Source organism: Akebia trifoliata, chromosome 3, assembly GCF_017979445.1.
Source record: "Akebia trifoliata isolate Shusen 1 chromosome 3, ASM1797944v1, whole genome shotgun sequence".
NCBI classification, from domain to species: Eukaryota; Viridiplantae; Streptophyta; class Magnoliopsida; order Ranunculales; family Lardizabalaceae; genus Akebia; species Akebia trifoliata.
In genome coordinates, this window is record NC_141377.1 from 56,905,837 (window position 1) to 56,920,771 (window position 14,935).

Sequence of the window (14,935 nt, forward strand, 5' to 3'; positions counted from 1 at the left end):
AACTTCTAACCCCTATTTTCAAAAATGTTTGGCACAATGTTTAGCTCCTTTAAGGGCCTTTGAATACTTCCCATATATATATATATATATATATATATATATATACTAAAATTATTCACAATTATTCTAAGTTTTCAATTTTGAGAGATTCTATTGTCACACCAACTTTGCTAACGGCACCACAAGATGTGTGCTAATTATTAGGTGATTTGCATATGAATTGGAGTGGCATTAGTAATAGTTGGTGCAGTTATTGAATCTCTCTTAATTTTTGAGCCAAAATTATTATTGAATATTTAGTACGGTAACATATTTTCACACATATTATACATTGTATGATGTTTAAAAAAAGACTTATTGACCGATGCATCTTTTGAACTAAATAACACTACTGGAAAAAAACAAAAAAAAAAAAAAATTATATCATCAACCCATCATCATCACATATTATATAAAATAATGAATCAAAACACAAATAACTATACGATCATAGAAAAAAAAGTTACCTTTTTTTATTGAATTGTGCTAGGATGACACAAACGAAGACACAAAGGTGACAAAAACTCGTGGTGGCATGCACATTATTGTAGATGCTTTTCCGTGAGATACAAGTAAAAAGCATCTAAGGTTATGTACGCGCCACCACATTATTTTTGTCACCTTTATTTTTCCATTTGTGTCATTCCGACATTTTCCTTTTTTATTTTCTTAAAAAGTGTGTTCAAAATGTAAAAACTGTTTAAAACGTAAAAAAATCAGGTTTAAAATATAAAATTATGTTTTTTTACCCTTAAAAACGTCGAGTTTTTTTGTTGCAACTTTAATTATTGAAAGTATAAAACACGTTTTAAACGAGACTTAAAAAAGGAGTTTGTTGTTATTAGGTACTCAAGATCTCATTAGATAAATGAGATGATGGCAGACAATGTTTTGAAAATCTTGATTGAGTCGGTAAAACTTGGCCAAGTTAATGGGAAGTTTGTAAATTTTGATCAAAATAATTGATTTCTTTAGAATTTAAATATTCATCATATAAATGAAGACATGTTTTATGATTAAACATCTTCTAATCTACCTGATTTTATCACTAGTTATTATTATTTTAATTTAAATATATACAAATAAATAATTAAAAACCAAGTTAAATGGTTCTATCGTCCGAGACGAGTTGACACGTTCGAGAGAACTTGATCTCATCCATGGACGAGACGAGATGACAAACCGAGTTTTGAAACCAATAAGACGCAACAGAACTGCAAATCGGCATTCCTCTCTTTCTCTCTCTCTCTCGATTTCAATGGCGACTTCATGCTCTGCAGTTTCGATCACTGGTTCGTCTTCTCTCGTCAACTATAATATTTGTTTTGTTTGTTTTTTTTCCCTCTGTTCTTCTCTTCGCATCTGTGATGGAACTTCTAGATTCTAAAGCTCGGAAACAAATGAGGATTTCTATCAAACTTGCCTTGAATTGTTCGTATTTGATCATCAGTTAGGGTTTTTTCGTTCCTGGATCTTGAATATGAGATTTTCCTAAGATCCTGCGTTCTTGTAAACCTTTATATCTTCATCGGACCGTACTTGCTTATACAACTAAGAACAAGTTGAACTGATTTAAATGCCCGATTTGTTGTATATTATGTGTTTATTATTAATGTTGTTTTCTTCGTATAATTTTATTGTTAGTGGTGCTTTTTCTTGTAATTTCTGAGATTTAGGGGCGTGTTTGTTTCACCGATTGTGTTCCAGAAATTGATATTTCTTTTCTGTTGTACCTCAAAAACATGATCAATCATCCAAACGAACCATTAATATTTTTTGGATAAGGGGGTCTATTGGGTAGTGTTGGTAACATCGTAATTTTGGTAGTATATGCTTCTACTGTACAAAGGGGGCATGTTCTTATTGATCCAAAGTGTTTGAATTGTGGGTCTTAATATGACTAAACACTAAAATTTATTGATCCATTTTGTATGTGTTATCATAATTATGGTAGTAATGCTTCTGATTTGAGTGATTTACTCTTTTTTTTTTATTTAAAATCATGGTCTCAAAACTTAGTTTTTGGGGATCATCTTGAGAGGCACCAATCCCAAGTTGGATAGGACGATCCATTTTAGATTACTTGGGATCCAGACGATCTCATGTATGTGATGATTTCTTTTTTCTCTTATCTTTTCTCCCTTCATATTTTCCTCTAAACTTCTTTTCTCCCTTAGTAGAATTTAGTCCTTGTTCCCATCTCTCTTTCTCTCTCCCTCTCTCTTAGGGTTGAAGAAAACTTCGTTACTAGATGAGAAAAGAGAGAATAAATTTTTTCTAGGATAGGATCATAGGAACGAATGATAGGTTGTAGAAATGAAATCTTGATGAGAAAAAAGGGTAGTGCACTACGTTAATAAAATAAAAATCTCCATTTCCATTGGACTTGGGTTTGAGGTCTTCTTCTTTTCTGTCTTGCTATCTAAGCATGTTTGTTCGGATCAGATCATCGTGTCAATTGGGAACTAATGCATTTTTTTAATTTGGGTTCTCTCAATCCAAAAATCCCACAATTTTGAGCAGAGAGTATGGTTCCATCCTTTATATAGATTGGTTTGGACTGCTGAGTCAACTCAAGCACTCCAACTTGGCATTGTCTATTTTTGAAAAGATGTTTTTTATTATTACTTTCATTCTAGGATACCTAGATATGCATATTATTCAAACATTGAATTCAAGGCACTGAAATAGATATAAGCATTTCATCCAAAATCTAGAGATAATGCTTTATTATTTTATTTTTACATATTTTCAAGCTAAGCATCATATATATATATTTGTGTGTGTGTGTGTGTGTTGGGATTTACATTATAAAAAATGTGATGAAACTTCAATATTGCAAAGTCCCTACCTTAAAACAAGTTATAGTATGTTCTTTGCACATTTTTGTTCACAAAACAAACAAGAAATTTGTTAAAAGTTCATAAAATAACTAATAATGCAATATAGGAAATTTGCAAATTATATTGTAGAAGTAAACTTCCAATGTCCGATATCAGTATTGGTACGAATTTATCATTCATATTGATACATTGAATGGATAAACTGGCGTATTGAAGTATTCATACCCATAGATTCCACATGTCTCATCACGTTTATCCATGCGGCAAGTTTGAGCATAATATCACTTCTCTAGGAAAGAAGAGTATATTCATATGTATGTTTTATTTGTGTATGTATACCATGTAGGCATGAAGTGCACAATGGAAGTTCAAGTGCCAATCCACATGTTGCCTATTAGATGGTTGATTTGGAATGACTACAGAAACTCTCCATCTGGCATGAAATACCTAACTACTCTAGTGAATAGTGTTAGAATAACATTCTTGAAAACCATTGCCCTATTTCAATTATTAGAAATACTCCATTGATTTAGAAAAAAAGAAGATAATACTCTTTTCTTGCATTCTGTTTTTTTAAAATCTGGTTCTTTTATGCATTTAGTTCCGTAGCTCTTGTTTTTTTTTTACTGGCCGACTTTAGGGTTAATTTCTTGTAAAATTTCAATTCTGCTACACATTCACTTGAACTCAACATATGGTGGTTCCTTAGAGATTACCATAGCAAAGTAATAGATATAGATTTTCTTCACCCAAAATTATTGGACAGTTTGAAATTATGCTTGATAATTTGTCTATGTGTTTTACCCTAATCTATTTTTTCTTTTTTGATATAGGTGGATCTAATATTAAGTCACGTGAAATGTGCACTACGAAGCTTAGTTCCTTGGGGCGCCCATTGAGACTAACATTTCGAAGGAAACCTAATCAATTGGGAGCCAATCGAAAATTATCTGTTTCTGCAGGATACAAGTATGTTATTTGAAAGTTTAAACTATGGTCTTCCTATTTCTAACAAAGAATGTTAGATGTGAATTAGGGAATAACAAATTTGGTATATGCTTTTAGGAATAGTGTTTCTAACAAAGACATTTAAAAAGTGATTCCCCCCCCCCCCCCTTTCTTCTTTAGTAAGCATATACTTTCTTTAGTAGTAGTAGTTATCTTGTAATTGATATTAGAGGCCCTTGTTTCTCTTTCTAGACTCATGGTGCTTAATCTTTAGGTTTACTTGGTTGGAATATGTAACAAGTTTCTCCCTCAAACAAAATCTGTCGCTAACTTTTAGAAACTTTTTTTTTTTTTTTCTATTTTCTTTTTTTGGTTGGTTGCAAGCCTATGCAAGTAGATTGAAGCTAACATTTAATGGCTCTCATGGGGTGAGAGTTAACTCCAGGTTTGCTCTCATAAGAGTATTCCTGTTACCCTTCATCTGATTAGGCATTGGTTATTTCCCTTTATAATCCAATTTGATAGCCTTACATGTACTCTTTGCTCTTTAAAGTCACCTTTGGAGTAATAGTTATATTTTTAAAAAGATGTAAAGGTCATAATATTGTCATTTGTAAATTCAGTTAGCCTTGGGCCCCACAATGTATTCTCATAGCTTTAGTTTATTTAGGATCTATGTGAAGCTATGAGGCTCTTAATTTTAGTTCACATATTGATCCAACTTAAGGTGGTGCAGTCAGTCAATTTTTTTTGGAGTGAGTGGATAAGGATTTAAGTGATAAAATGGAAAGGGTTAGAGAGGGGTTTAAAATCAAGGCCCCAATTCAAGTTTTATGAATGGGTCGGGTTAGCAAGCCAGAGGCCAAATTGACAGCCCTACCTACTAGCAAATCCAGATAGAGGCCATGAGAACAACAATAGTAACCTGATAGAGCCAGACCAATGAAGCTACATGGGTTCGTGAGAACAACAAGAGATACCTGAATATCAGTCAACCATACCCTTCATGTCATGCATGTGGACTCTCCATGGGCCGCTTTTATGTAATGTTTTTCTTTTCTCTGGTTTTAAGAAGCATGTAGAACATAGTTGTGCTGATTTTGTTTTAGTATAAGTTATTATTTTATGTTCTCATGCTGTCTTTCTCTTTAATGTTAGCAGTGATGGTACTAGAGGTGGAGGTGGTGATTTTGCTGCGGGTTTTCTCGTAGGGGGTGCGGTGTTTGGAACACTAGCATACATCTTTGCACCCCAGGTGATTACTCTTTAGTTTATTCTCCAAGCTTTAAGATGTTTCTTTTATTAGTACTTCTTGACTGAACCACATCAAGTAGGAAATAAATTAGGATTCCTTAAATGATGGAGTTTTAGGCTTCTAGCTACATTGTGGTGGCTCATTGATTCAACTGCCTCTCTAAATGATGTGTATCTTAAACAGTGTGAATTGCTCATCACATTGACTCATCCGAGATGACTCGCCTGATATTTTGAAAACCTTGGCCAAGGAATTGTAAACTCTGCTAGTTGACCGGTTTTAATATTTATTTAGATAAAATTTCTAATTTTAAATAATTTAAATATGTATGATATTTATAAAATAAATCGTTTGATTGAAAATCTGTTAATCCAGCTTATAACAGAAAATAATATTTATTTGAATCTAGTTTAAAGAGAAAACTAGCTTGAGATGAGTCAACTCTGTCCCAATGGGTTCCGAGACAAGACGGAATGCTGGGCTTGAAAGCCACGTTGTGCATTGGACATCCTCAATTGGACTCGGGTTGAGTTTGCTGTTGATCAACTGATACAAATTCTGATTTGGCAATGGGTTGGTTCGGTTAGTTAACCATACTCAAGAAAACTTGTTTTTGGCTCATTAAAGGATGGAGACTCATCTAATCAAAGTTCATTGTTGGCCAGATTCTTCAAGTCAATCAAGTACTCAATTACAAAATTTTCTCATGCATGAGTTCCCAACAATGCTTCATGGAATTGGCAGGAGATGTAAAAACCCAGAAATTGTTAGAATTGTTGTTTGGAATTGGAAATGGCATAACAATGAACTGTTGGAGGGATCCATGGATGACTACAAAAACCAAACATCAGATCAAACCAATCTTACTGTAGAAAAGATCCATGCAATCCCTCCAAGTTAGAGTAAAATTGATCCCCATATGTCCTATGCATAAGAAATAAGAATGAGTAGTCTCTGATCCATGTGTTGTTTAATTTCCGTCTTAGCCAAGCAATATGGGTTATTTCAAATTTTAATTTAAAAGCTATTGAAATGGATGCTCAGACATTGACACAAAAATGGAGTGGGCCAAACATTTACATAGGTCAGTGGGTTCAAAGGTGGGCATATGACTCCAAACCATGTCTCACTATGAACTTTCTATTTGTATCCACTCTCCATGTCTCTGTGTGCATCTGATACTTATTTCTCTTGTAATGTTTATTACCCTCTCCGTATGTACATGATTATGCATGCTATGTGGCACCCATCCACGTTAAGCGTAGGCACCCATATCTTTCCTGAAGCATCCATGTCAAGCTAAGCATTTAGGTGGTAAAGCTGTACTGGTGGTTATGTAACAGAAGATATCAATCAAAGTATGGTATTGCCACTTCGTATGCCAACAACTTTTCCTTTGGGAAAATACTTGGTAATAGTAAATGGGATCTATTACTTTTTGTAGCTATTCCTCATTTTATTATTTTCTTGGCCACTTTATCATGTAGATGGGGACAATTACAAGATGGTATTTATTGTACTTGTTCATAGCTATTTGGACAACTTATAATTTAAGTTGTGGGTTTTCTTTTTGTCGACAGCTATCACTCATTTTTTTAGTTTTCCGATTTCTTCTTTAAGTTGGACTTGGTCCTGCTACTCTCACTTCTGATTTTAAAGCAGATTAGAAGATCTATTCTAAATGAAGATGAATATGGATTTAGGAAAGCTAAACGACCTATTTATTATGACGAAGGTTTAGAGGTGATCACAATTTTATCCTTTCTTTATTTTTTCTTTGCCTTGTATACAAGATAGCATTTTCTGGAGAACATGCATTTACATGATTTTCAACTGTTTTTGAAAAGCAGAAAACTAGGCAGACGTTGAATGCAAAAATCAGCCAACTCAATTCTGCCATTGATAATGTATCTTCACGGTTGAGAGGTGGTGGGAAAGAGGAGGTGTTGGAGTCAATTGAAACCGACTCTGAAGTAGAGGCTACCATGTAAAATTTTGGTAGTGTTCTCCAGCTTTACATTATATCACCTTCAACATTTTAAATGTATTTTAAGGATAATCCATTCCGAATGTTCAAATTTCACTTCCACATTTGCAATATGTTTTCAGTATGAAACCATGTGCTTTTGCCTTATATGTAATAGTCCCTAATTGAAGTTGTGGACAAACAGTTGTCGAATGAACACCTATGGGAAGAGAGATCAATTTATGTCTCAACTATCATACTTTTTGTTTGTGGAACTCATTCTTTGTTTTTCTTACTGATCATGTATTGTGAGGTATTAATTTTTATTAGGTCAAGAATGAAGATTATAATTATTGAGGAGAAGTTGAGATAAGCATGGTTTTATACGAAGAAGACTAACTTTACACTGTCCTTTCAAGATTGGACTAAGTAGATGCCTCATTTTTACTGATAATTAATAGGAACAATGATTGTTGTATTTTGTTACTTAACTCTTGGAAGGTCATAGTGGTCATTTTGAGAAAAAATTAAATTTACTCTTAATTTAATGAAAGTCAATGATACTGATTTTTGCTCTGTGATGGGAGTTGGACTACTGTGGTTCATTTCATTATTGTAATACTTAATTTATCAAGAAAAGATAAAAAAAATTACTAACCTCAAATCACATATAGTGATTGGTTATTCTACTAACTCCCAAATTTAATTTGCATAAGATGGGACTACTATATGCAACACAGCTTTCCCATTTAAAAGTATAGAAGTATAGAGTTGGCACATCCTCTTTTGGAGTTAAGGGGGTAAAAGAAGAAAAATAATGAAATTGATGGGGTATTATTAAATTTTTTTTTTTGAGATTGAGGAAATATAGTAAAGTTTAAGAGTAAAGAAAATAAAGTTGTGGTTAAAGAGGAATCAAGGTATAACTTATGAGAGTATCATTAATTTTTTTTGAAGTTAAAGGATAAAATATGAAAAATAATAAAATGACTAAAGAGGAAATGTAGTAAAATTAGAGAGGGTGGAGAGAAAAGATAATAAAGTGAATTTTACAAAAATTATTGTTGGATGAGATGTTTATCTTAACTGGATGAAAATTTATCCGTCCACAAAGTGAGTCCTACATTAGTATTTTATTAGAGTAAGGATTCAGAACGATGTCCCGTTCCTAACCAAGGTCAAGTGGCATCTCATTTTTATGCTACGTGGCATTTTTGAGACCCATTGACCGTATGGATATGTAGTTTGGTGACCAACGTACCAAAAATCATAGTATTTGATAACATGTATCAACTAAATCAAAGCTCTTGAAAAAGAGTCTAGAGATTAGAAATCATTCTTAATACAAAGTTATAATCAAAGGATGCACATCACCAATCAAACTGATATTTTATTTGGGGTGCCACCTGACCTTGGTTACCTTCCCCTCATTTTATTATAGAGTCACGGACACCATCTGTCCCATTCCTATAAAAAGAATGGTGTCTACGTGGTACTGTTTAATTGAAAAATGAGTCGTGCTGGGGTGACACAGTATTTACTGTGATTCTCATAATTCTGACGTGGACATGTATACATAACCATACATGGTTTTTACTCGTATTGCGAGGAAACACATCTATGGTTATGTGCACATCCCACGTCAGACTTGTGAGAATCGCAGTAAATGTTTTTTTTTTGTTGTCATTTCAGCATTTTCCTAGAAGAATACGTGCACGGCTTAGTTAAGAGCCCAAGACATTTTAAACACAAATTGAAGGGTGCCGCGTATACATCATTCTTATTTTGTAGGAATGGGACACCGCATTGGAACCTCCTGACTCAAAATTCTTATATGAGTAGTGCTCGAGTAACGTCGTGGGGGGGTGGGGGGAGGATTTCTGACGTTTAGGAACCATAGATGTTTGAGCATTATCCTAATTATATACATGATATTTTTCTTGTTTCAAATCACAGTTGAGGCTCACTATCAAACGGATGGCTGAGATGGAAAAATACTTCTAGAGATTCCCACAAAGACCATCTCTAGAAAATTTATGACAGTAATAATCTCTAGGAAATCTGTATCAACGTTTTTATCCTAACGGTCTGTTTGATGGAGAGCTTCAACTGTGGGTTGAGTTTAGAAAAGTCCAAAAAAAGGAAAGCGGTGACTGTTATAGAAATCTAGTTGTCCAAATTATCCAAATTAAATGAGAGACTTATGAGGGTCGTATGAGATCCCACCAACCTCAAATTCATCAGTTGTGTTATATTTCAAATATTTTATTTTATTTTTAATACTATATATAAGTGGTCCTCCAAGGCTCCAATGTGATATTATTTTCAATGGAGAGAAATTCAATGGCAGCAATTCGAGTGGTTCCTGTTGAGTCCTTCATGCATTTGAGAACTGTTATATTGTTAGTAGTAGTTTTGTCTTTGAGTCTCAACTTCTATAAAGTGGAGGGAGGGACTAGTATATCTAAAGAACAAGACCAAAAGTTGGAGGAACAACTCAAGGTTCTCAATAAACCGCCCATCAAAACCATTCAAGTACTCTCTCTCTCTCTCTCTCTCACTCACTCTCTTCATTCATGTTGATCAAAGCTAGGAATTTATTTGAACGACATGATTTAATTTCTTCAAAATACCCAACTTCAAGGCTTGAAATGGGTTTGGATCAATCAAGCTTGGGCTACATAATTTATTTTAGCCTAAGCAAATTTGTTCCACCAAACTCTCCTGCCTCCATCATAATTAATTGCTCCTTTAATTTTGTCACAAGCTCTATTCCAAGGAAATATACAACCCATAATTTTTTGGCCCATGATTTGTTACAGACTGATGCAGACTTATTCGACTGTGTCGACATCTATAATCAGCCAGCATTGGATCATCCTTTACTAAAGAATCATAAAGTCCAGGTTTGTTATTTGTCTATTTTTGCATCATTACTAAGATCTTTCCCATCTTTATCTAACTATTACATCCTTCGCACGTCAAATTTTGTTAATTCTTTTTCTTTATGTCTTCTACTGTAGATAAGACCTACTTCCTATCCAAAAGAGTTTAATGATGGATCTCCATTAGAAGATGAACACCCGAGGCTTGAACAGAAAGGCTTAGATTGTCCAGAAGGAACGGTCCCAATTCGAAGGACTCGAAAACAAGACCTAATAAGAGCCAAATCTTTCTTGGAATCGAATCCTACTAGTATTAATCCACAGACAACTGATAATCCTGGTAAACATGTAAGTCCCACATCTAATATTTTTTCGATATTTAGATGAATTTGATTAAGTAAATTAATTCCCCATTTATGTTTAAAATTTAAATTCAATGGTTGTTACGTCAGTTAGAAAGTTTGTGTTGCACCATCTTATGTGAAAAACATATAGTTAATTATATCTAATTCAAATTCATTTGTTATGCAGCTAGCGATTCTTAGATCAAAAGTTGTTGAAAATCTAATGTATTATGGAATCCATGGAGTTCTCGAAGTATATAATCTTACAGTGGGAGCAAACCAATATAGTTCTGTTTGAATGATTATTCAAAATGCTCCAAACAATCAAACTAATAGTGTACATGCTGGATGGATGGTGAGTTATTCCCCCTTTCAAAGGTCTTTCATAAATATAAAAGTTTGGCTAAGATAGTGAGAAAAAAAATGTAAATTCACTTAACTTAATGTAGGACATGGCTTTAAACAACATAAGATTTGTTTAGCTGATTATTGTTATTTTTCTTAATTTAAAATCTCTATTATGTTTGATTTAACAGGTATCTCCAGCATTACTTGGTGATAACCAAACTCGATTATTTGTATTTTGGACTGTAAGTTTGAAAGTTCTGAGTTCTGAAGTTTTAGAACTTTAAGTATGATGTTACTTATTATTGTTCGGTTTGCAAATTGACAGGTAGACAATTATAAGACAGGTTGCTTGAATACACTTTGCCCTGGCTTCATACAAGTCGACAAAAACCATGCTGTCGGTGATGTTATAAGCCCAGCATTTACATATAACATCGACAAAAAAAATGTGATGAAGCTTCTAGTAATTCAGGTAAGACCAATCCTATGTTATATTTGATAAAGAATTGGCTAACTACAATAATCTAGTAATATTAAATTACCAAACAATAAGATCATTAACCATTAAACTAAAGTCATGCTTCTTAATTTTTATAAATAAAAGATGAAAGCATATGTTCAAGCACCATACACAAATTAATACAAGTGGTATAATATTTTCGAAGGCATTGGAGGCTTAAACCTTGACACTAAAGTTGGGACAAGTCTCTCAAAAAAGGCCTCAAGGAGAAAATGCCCTATCTATATTTCCTCACATAATAACTCCTTATTCCAAGATGCATTGAAATGGCTAGCTTATACCTAAAAGGGGATGCAAACCCTTTGGGCTTGGACCAAGACTTATGTTTTTGGTATGTGTATAATTGTTTTTTCTCTCTATTTTTGTAGTATCATCACAGAATACTTTTATACTTAATAAGAATGATTTTTATTGTCTTTTTAATGCTAAGCAAGCAAAGATTTAAATAAAATAAGAAAGTAGTGTACAAAGGTCAAGGGCATATGCCTACAATAAAAATTGTATATGGAATCCAAAATAATGAACTCCAAGTAAGTGTATTATTGTTTTTTCTCTCTATTTTTGTAGTATCATCACATAATACTTTTATACTTAATAAGAATTATTTTTATTGTCTTTTTAATGCTAAGCAAGCAAAGATTTATATAAAATAAAAGAGTAGTGTACAAAGGTTCAAGGGCATATGCTTACAATAAAAATTGTATATGGAATCCAAATAATGAACTCCAAGTAAGGATTTGAAATCAAATTGGATAAATATTAGGAAAGATAGCCTAAAAACTGGAATTGTCCACAAAACCTACTAAAATAACTCCAAAACACAAAAACAAGAAAATTATACAATTGCGACTGACTAGATCTTTGTGAGGTACCTTTTCCAAAAGCAATGTTTCAATATTATTTTGGATTTTTGAAAAATTGAAACATCGAAATGAAACAAGATTAATTTTAAGACCATGGATGTATCATGTTTTCAAATGGCGAGAGATACGATACACCTAAATACATCAAATTATGCTGAAGAGTTTGAACTTTGAAGTTGAGGACTGTTTGAAAACCCAAGGATTTCCTCCTCTCACCCATCACACACCAGTTTTTAATATTTTGAACCATAGTGACAAAGTTGGAGTTTGGGAAGAATTTGGCAAGAGAAAGCTTCAGAAAAAGTTGGCAAAAATCTATGAAGTTGGGAAAACATCGGATAAATTTAAAAGTAAAAATAATTGTTTTAAGTATAAAAAATGATATTATATATTAAATAAAAAATAACACTTAGAGAATGGTAAAAAAAAATAAAATTCATAATTGTTAAAAAAAACAAGATTAGATCACAATTAATCGTGATTTAATCGCAACTTTTTAAATAAATTGCAGATTTTTATCACTATGTTTTGAACTACATTTTGCTCAATACCCTATCATTAGAAGCCCAATTTTCTTGGTAACCTGTTTTGTCCTGCCATCATCTTTTATTCATTCTTTTTTTTTTTTTTTTTTCTATCACTAAAGAAACCTCTTTTTTGGTCTACATTATTTGAACAATTGTTCCACCTCTTTTTTTTGCATTTCCTCCATTGATTTTCCATCATTAAATCTATAAAACTCTTCCTTGTGACCTAGTTTGGACAGTGCTTGCAATAATCATCAAGAGACTCACAACCTATTAATTTGTTGCCAGAAATTAGAAGAATCATAGCTTATCCAAAATTGGATAAGACCTCTCGGAAGGTCGATCAAAAAACAATCCTTAACCCTATTAAGTCTCGTTCGTTTGTGTGAAAACCGAAACAGCAAAGAGAACATACAATTACATACAAAACACAAGGATTTACGTGGTATGTCCATGGATGAGAGATAAAAAATCCAATCACGATTTTCTTTCAAGTTTTACAACCTTAAAGATTTTTAGCAAAAATAGGAGTAAAGAAAACGCGTTTATCTGCCCAAAATTAGAAACTCCCAAATGTAGAAATTGACTGGATTTTAAAACTGGGAGAGATGAAATATGAAACTCTTGAAAATTTGGATTTGAATATTAAATTTCGATAGGCAATTGTTTATAAATTCTTATACTCTCTATGAATTTGAAAATTGTGAATTATTTAGGCTCACCACTTGTGTGCCTCAAGACTTTGACAAATGAAATGTCTAGCCTCACATCTCAGCATTTTAAAACATTCAGTATACAATATTAGGATAAGTCTTGATCGAAAAGGTTACTATGTGGCATCTATTAGAAGTGTTTTGTTTTGTTTTTTCTTTACTAGTAAACATTAATGTAATACTATACTCTAATTATATACCATTAATTAGAATAAGTTAGATTTGGCTTGTTAATTTTGATTTAATTGATTTCAGGACAAGCCTAGTGGTCATTGGTGGCTGATATTAAACGAAAATATTAATGTGGGTTACTGGCCAAAGTCGTTACTCCCAAATTTAGTTGCAGTTGGTTCTAATATTTATAGTGGAGGGATGTTATATGGACCACCTAACGAAGTGAGTCCACCAATGGGGAATGGATATACTCCATTTGATTTTTTTCATAGGGGTTCTTGGTTTCGCCAATTCCAAATCGTTGATGCATCTAAGTATCTGGTGAATCCTAATGATAGTCAATTGGAAACAGTAGAGGACACCTCTAATTATCTCTGTTATAGCATAGAATATCTTGGGTATACCGGAAAAGACAAGGGATGTGCATTCGCATTTGGCGGACCAGGAGGAACAACTCATGAATGTACGTGGGGTCTAACTTAAAGGCTCACACATTTACATTTTCTAATATTATTTTATCTAGCACCATAAACTATTGGATGAGTGATCAATCTTATAAATAAATTTTTGTTTTAGAGGCATCCTCTCTCAATTATGATTGGAAATGGATATAAACATACCTAAGTTAATAAAATACGTGACTTCATACATAATTTACGCAATACTATTACTATTTGATGATGATTTTCATATTTTATTGTAAGATTGCTTCCACACTATATGATCTTCACAAACATGCTTTTCTTTCTTTTATGAATTGAGATAATTTGACTACCCCACGTGGCATACTCAATCGACTCTCCTGACGTGACATGTTTTGGAACCGTAGATCTGTACGCCTCAGGATACACAAGGCGTACAAATTGTCACTTAGGAGAGTCGATTGAGTATGCCACGTGGGGTAGTCAGATTATCATGATTCTTCTTTTATTTCAACCTCTACTATATTGGATTCATTATTTGTATATCTGAAACCATCAAGTCAGTAAGACACAGCTCTATTTTCACCAAATTGGTTATCATTCTACGTGGCCAGATTATCATCAAATCATCCCTTCGTTGTTATATGTGGAAAATGAGGGTTCAAAACAAGGAACTAAAATTAAAATTTCTGTCTGGTGGAGCATATTTCTTTGTTCTCATTGTCAAAAATGCATGGAGGGTGAGATAAATAAAATAAAATAAATTGTCTTCTTGAGAATTGGTATATATGCTTGCCATAAAAAGACTTTATTTTTATTGAAAATGATCAGTACAGATATAATGTCTTAAACCCCACAATTTGCTCCAGGCCCACCAAACAGGAATGCATGTCCCATTTCTTTGTCCATGTATCCATAGTAGGCTAAGTAATAACCTTTAGGACAGTCCATGTCTTTGTTCACACGGTCATGTCTAATGTTAATCAAATAACTTGACTCATTAACCAATTGTAGCTGGCAAAAATAACATGCCCTGAAAAAGTCTTCGTTCAGGAGATGTCGGTTCCCCATCGGCGCACTCGCTTCGT

At 33.1% G+C, this 14,935-nt stretch overlaps 2 protein-coding genes across 2 annotated transcripts; both read left to right on the forward strand.

Moving 5' to 3' along the window:
• Positions 1-1,190: 1,190 nt before the first annotated feature.
• On the forward strand, positions 1,191-7,330 carry LOC147408249 (uncharacterized). The gene is made up of 5 exons (XM_086437164.1): positions 1,191-1,331; positions 3,716-3,851; positions 4,992-5,085; positions 6,748-6,828; positions 6,936-7,330. The coding sequence occupies exons 1-5, from the start codon at positions 1,214-1,216 to the stop codon at positions 7,074-7,076; spliced, it is 570 nt and encodes a 189-aa protein (XP_086293290.1). The 5' UTR covers positions 1,191-1,213; the 3' UTR covers positions 7,077-7,330.
• A 2,016-nt stretch (positions 7,331-9,346) lies between these two features.
• On the forward strand, positions 9,347-14,006 carry LOC147408250 (protein neprosin-like). The gene is made up of 6 exons (XM_086432895.1): positions 9,347-9,586; positions 9,874-9,957; positions 10,075-10,284; positions 10,817-10,870; positions 10,954-11,100; positions 13,507-14,006. The coding sequence occupies exons 1-6, from the start codon at positions 9,380-9,382 to the stop codon at positions 13,906-13,908; spliced, it is 1,104 nt and encodes a 367-aa protein (XP_086289021.1). The 5' UTR covers positions 9,347-9,379; the 3' UTR covers positions 13,909-14,006.
• Positions 14,007-14,935: the final 929 nt, after the last annotated feature.

Bases quoted from the DNA above. Each gene is read 5' to 3' on its own strand.
- LOC147408250 (XM_086432895.1), top strand. From the start codon at position 9,380: ATGGAGAGAAATTCAATGGCAGCAATTCGAGTGGTTCCTGTTGAGTCC. The intron at 9,587-9,873 runs GTACTCTCTCTC...GATTTGTTACAG, and splicing joins CGCCCATCAAAACCATTCAA to ACTGATGCAGACTTATTCGA. The intron at 10,871-10,953 runs GTAAGTTTGAAA...GCAAATTGACAG, and splicing joins GATTATTTGTATTTTGGACT to GTAGACAATTATAAGACAGG.
- LOC147408249 (XM_086437164.1), top strand. From the start codon at position 1,214: ATGACAAACCGAGTTTTGAAACCAATAAGACGCAACAGAACTGCAAAT. The intron at 3,852-4,991 runs GTATGTTATTTG...TAATGTTAGCAG, and splicing joins TCTGTTTCTGCAGGATACAA to TGATGGTACTAGAGGTGGAG. The intron at 6,829-6,935 runs GTGATCACAATT...TTTGAAAAGCAG, and splicing joins ATTATGACGAAGGTTTAGAG to AAAACTAGGCAGACGTTGAA.